The sequence below is a fragment of the Grampus griseus genome, assembly GCF_964374135.1.
Source record: "Grampus griseus genome assembly, chromosome: 6".
Lineage (NCBI taxonomy): Eukaryota > Metazoa > Chordata > Mammalia > Artiodactyla > Delphinidae > Grampus > Grampus griseus.
Window position 1 is genome coordinate 87,263,561 of NC_139000.1, and position 5,219 is coordinate 87,268,779.

At 43.2% G+C, this 5,219-nt stretch overlaps 1 protein-coding gene across 1 annotated transcript in view; it reads right to left on the bottom strand.

Moving 5' to 3' along the window:
• ZNF510 (zinc finger protein 510) overlaps positions 1-4,719 on the bottom strand; it is a 23,758-nt gene extending 19,039 nt beyond the window's left edge. Inside the window, exons 1-3 of the mRNA XM_082656725.1 lie at positions 4,694-4,719; positions 2,788-2,936; positions 1,765-1,823 (exon numbers count right to left, since the gene is read on the bottom strand). Coding sequence (XP_082512851.1) covers positions 1,765-1,779 — 15 coding nt within the window. The 5' untranslated portion in view covers positions 1,780-1,823; positions 2,788-2,936; positions 4,694-4,719. The remainder of the gene's footprint in view (positions 1-1,764; positions 1,824-2,787; positions 2,937-4,693) is intronic.
• Positions 4,720-5,219: the final 500 nt, after the last annotated feature.

The following is a 5,219-nucleotide window of genomic DNA, read 5'->3' on the forward strand; positions in this document are numbered from 1 at the left end:
GCAATAAAGTAAAAAGACAAAATGAAATCTGTAATGTCTCCAAAGCCTGAATGTTATTCTGAGAAATTGGGAATTTTATTGTTTAGGGATGAGAGGCCACAGAGGTGATATACAAATGCATGATACATTACCTCATTAGCATTTAGATGAACTACCCATGTGGAAGATGTGCCTGAGTAGGTGAAGAAAGAGGTGGGACAGATCAGTAAAGAAGCTATTCTACCAGTTCAGTTGAGAGAAGGAATAAAGTAGAGGAATATGTTTAAAATACATTAAATTGAACCATATAAAATTGCTGTTATCTCTGATCTACACAAATAGGAAAAGTACCCAGACGTGATATTGGCCAGATGTGGCAGGAGTTAAGAGAGTGAGAGAGAGAGCAACAGGAGTCAAGCATGCATTCCATTTTTTGTGGCTTGGGTGCCTGGCTAAATGGGGTGATACCATCTATAGGGAAAGAGGAGGATTAGTTTGGGAAGGGCTGTGAATGTTGACTTTTACTTTGAATCAGTTGTGCTGGAGATACTTTTAGATACCTACAGAGAAATGTTGAGTCAACTATGTCCTGTACGGTAGCCACATATGACTATTTTAAACTTAAAAATTCAGTCCCTCAGCCACTCTAGCCACATTTCAACTGCTCAAGAGGCATATATGGCTACCGGTCACCATTTTGGAAATGCAGATATAGACCATTTCCATCATCACAAAAAGTGCCATTGGTCAGGGTGGGCTGCAGAGCCTCATTTGGGAGACCAGCAAATACATCATTGTTAAAACCAGAAATGGGATGAAATGAGTCAAGAAGAATAGTTAGAAGAATAGTGAGAAGGAATAGAAACTTGTGGAGGAGACATGTGAAAGGGCAGGAGAAGGAAGATGACTCCATGAAAGAAACAAGAGGCAGGACAGTGGCAGAGGAGGGTGTCACACATACTAATGCAGGAGACCTTCCAGAGACACAGAGAGGGGAGTCAGGCAGTGAGACAGGTCTAGTGAGGTAAGGACCACACAAGACCCATTAGATTTGACTGTAATTAGGTCACTGGTGAGTGCAGGTCACAGGCATATGAAGAGAGACACCAAGGCTTCATGCAGTGGACTGAAGTATGAATGGAAAGTGTGGTAACATTTGCCAAAGAACAGTACTTTAAACTGTCTGCTAAACAACTTGCTTATGACAGGTACTTGAGAGGAATATTTATGGAGAGCTATTTTTACGGACATGAACGTACAGCCATTCATACTGACCTCTAGTTGGTCTAAGAATTATCCCTGGATCCAACAGGATAACTCAACTTCTGTTTTACTTATCCGAACACCTGTTTTAACAAAAGCCCTGCTTTGGCAATATGCCCTTTATTTTCAGTGGAATTCTTTTCAGGGTTGTCATTGGAAAGATCTGTACTATCACCTACACGAAGACCAACAAAGACATTTCTCCTGACTTTGACGACTTTAAATTCCATGAGGAATGTCTGGTTTAAGCTTCTCATCAACATCATTCTTCAAATAAATATTGTTTGTCTAACTCTCTGCCACGGCTATCAGAAAGGTCAGAAGAAATTTGCAGCTGCACTTTGGAAAATCTGTAATATCAGAGGACCTTTATCTATCCACATGACAACTCTGCTGTGCTATTCATCTGCTTTTCTATTATCTTCCTTGAATAATTCTGATCCGTTTCTATATCTACTTTGCCATGTTAATTAACCATCTATACAATCCATTATAAAAAAAAGGTGTTAATGAACAACTCACCTGAGATATGTTCATTTTCTGCTGCTCCTGAGAGAATGCAGAGAACTGTGAAGAATAAGCTGGGGGTAAGAAAAGAGGGATGGAGTCAGGAAAGGTCTGGTGAGCTTCTGTATTCACTAGCCTAATCTCATCACACCAGTTGGGAAAAAAGTCTCTCTATGGAAAAATGTTCTGTTGATCCTTAAGGAGCAGGAAGCACCACATAGAGACAGCACTCCCTGAATATGTACATCTCTGATATGATCATATGGATATAACCCTGTTTTTCATTTCATTTCATTTCATTTTTACATCACTGGGTGATGTAAATTATTTTCCTATTGATTTAAAAAAATGTATGTCCTCTCTGACTAATTCACAAAAAACTAAAACAGAGGATTAATATTAATATCCTATTATTTACACCTTGAGTTAGAAAATCAACAGAAAACTCTGAACAAAAAGATAATGACAAAATATTTTAAAATCTTTTTGTTCTGATTTGTTGCAATTTCTCAAAAAGACTTTTGATAAGACACTTTTAGTGACTTACCTGTGACAGAATGAACAGTGCTGTGTTTTGAACAGCACTGTGCTTTGCTCCTAGCTCTGTCCTGGGTGACCAGGGGACATACATCTCAAGTTCAGTATTTTGTTTTAAGGTTTTAAGAGTCAAAAGTAGAAATCTTTTCCTATATTATCATTTTGTGATTCTATATGTTCAGGATAAAGGAAGCCACAGCCTACCTCTAGATGCCATGTGTAATGAACATGGTGTGACAGTGGCTCAGAATCTGAAAGAATGAGAGAATGAAGAAAGTGGGGGGTTATTTAAGGACTGAAGACAGAATTTCCTTGACTCTGGCTGTGGCTTTACCTGTGCAGTGTATCAGTCACCCATCCCTTTCCACCCCTGCTCACCACCTTCTGCAAGCTGATCCACAGTTTCCACGGTCACACAGTCTGTGATGGATTCTGGATGTGGTGACATCACCAAGTCTGGCTCTCTCTAGGCAAGGTGATTAAGATCTAGCTCTTAATCACCTTGGAGCGAATCACAACCTGCTCCTTTCTGGGTTCTTCTGCATCTGTTCCGAAGCTCTGATGAGGGTGGTTCCTCTGAGATGTGACTCTTGTCCCCGCCTTTCTGCCACAAAAGAGCTGCTTTGTTCCAGAGATGCTGAGACTTAGGCCTAGGAAACAAATGCATTTTAGTTGAAACTTGCATATAGAGCAGTGTTTCTCAACTTCAGCACTAACGATATTGTGGGCTGGATAACTCTTTGTCATGGGGGTGAGGGGTGCTGTCCTGTGCATTGTAGGATGTCAAGCAGCATTTCTGGCTTCTACCCACCAGGTGCCAGTAGCACTTCTCCCAGTTGTGACAACCAAAAATGTCTCTGGACATTTCCAAAGGTCCTCTGGGGAGCAAAATCACCCTGGTTGGGAACCACCGGTGCAGGGCCTTAAACTTGCTTCTCCTGGAATTCATTAGAACTCTTTTATCCATTACGGTAGCCACTAGCCACAACCCACTATCAAGCACTTGAAATGTAGCTCCTGCCACATGTTGAAGTAACATTTTTGATATATTGAGACAGACACAATATGTTCTTACAATTAATTTCTCTTGTTTCTTTTCAGTTTTTAGCGTGGCTATTAGAACATTTAAAATTACATACGTGGCACACCTTCTCTTTCTATTGGACAGCACTGCACTAGAACATCAGACTGTGCTTTCTGAGGACAGAGACAGCCTGGACAGTGCAGAAGTTTCCAGGAGCCTTAGTCTTAACCCAGAGGCTCTGGAAACATTCCACAAATCCCAGAGTAAACACACCTGTCACAGAGTGAGATTCAGTTCACACTGACTTTACAATCACAGTCCTGGGGATTTGGGGACAAGTCACTCTGCTAGTGCTGTGATAGCTGCAACACTGGGTTTTGGGTAGGCAGGATATTAGGAACAGCTTGAATTTGGGAGGAAAGTATACCTTTTTTTACATCCTAGCTTCCTCACCTTTGTGACCTTGGGTCTGTTATTTCACTTCTCTGAGACCATTTTCTTCTTTTTTAATGATAGAATTATACCTTTATTATAAATAGGGTGGCTGTGAGGATTAAAATCTAAATGAAAAGAACAAAGTGTCTGGGCTTCCCTGGTGGCGCAGTGGTTGAGAGTCCGCCTGCCGATGCAGGGGACACGGGTTCGTGCCCCGGTCCGGGATGATCCCACATGCTGCGGAGCGGCTGGGCCCGTGAGCCATGGCCGCTGAGCCTGCGTGTCCGGAGCCTGTGGTCCGCAACGGGAGAGGCCACAGCAGTGAGAGGCCCGCATACCGCCAAAAAAAAAAAAAAAAAAAAAAAAGAACAAAGTGTCTCCTAACTATGATGCGAGCCAACATTATATGTTGACTTATTAACTACTACTTATTAGTGCTTATTGCCTAGCACTTGGCTGAATACTTTACCGGTGAAGACTTATCTCTCTGAACAACGCCACGAAACAGTTATTAATAACCTTATTTTTAGGTGAGAAACCTGACTTATGCCCAAGTAACAGAGAAGGAATTGACTCGATCTGTTTGGCTCCTTAGCTCGGGAGCTCAACTCAGACCCTCCGCCCGCGCGCGCTTCGTGGCAGGTTCACGGTCAATATTATAAACGTGCATTGCCCTTCCACTGCTGGCAAGGGACTTTCCCAGGTCCGGCTGCGGTCAGCTTCCACACCCGTGCCGCACCGAGAATTTCTGCCCAGCACTCAGCCCCACCTACGGCCCCGGAGCCCGCCCCCATTCACCTTTCCCAGGTTTACCCACTGGCCGGGCACGGAGACAGGCGGTGGGAGTCCCACGTTGGGGCAGGAGGGGTTTCCGGGACTTGCCGTTCCTTGACCCGGGACACAAGCCTACCCTTCCAAGCTGGATGTCCGGACCTAAAACGTTCTCACCTCAGGCGCAAAGCCTCCGCGCCCACCAGTCGGGAAAGGGCGGAAGTAGAAGAGTTGGGTTACCTCACCAGCGCGGAGAAAAGCCCAGGACATCCGTTCCCAGAATGCTGCGCGATAACCGGAAACGTTCAAGACTACGTTTCCCATAAACGCTGCAATCACTCGCAAATTTGCGGGGTGTGTGTGTGTGTGTGTGTGTTTGTAGAGGGGGTGGGAGTTAGGGAGCAATAAGATATTGTTAGCAGTCTGTACTGATGAATGACGCTCAAATTCTACCAAAGCCCCAGAGGTTATGTGTTAAACTCTGATAGTACAGCAAATCCAGTGTGTGGTCCTCCATCAGTGATCCTCTTTGGAGAAAACAGGCCGTTTGGGAACAACTGTGGAATTTTTATATGGACAGGATATTGGAAACATTAAGGGAAGTTATCATTACCTTTGTTAATTGTTATAATATTGGGATCATGTAAGTTTACCTTTTTTTTAGAAATGCATGTTAAAGTACTTAGCATTGTATTATATATTT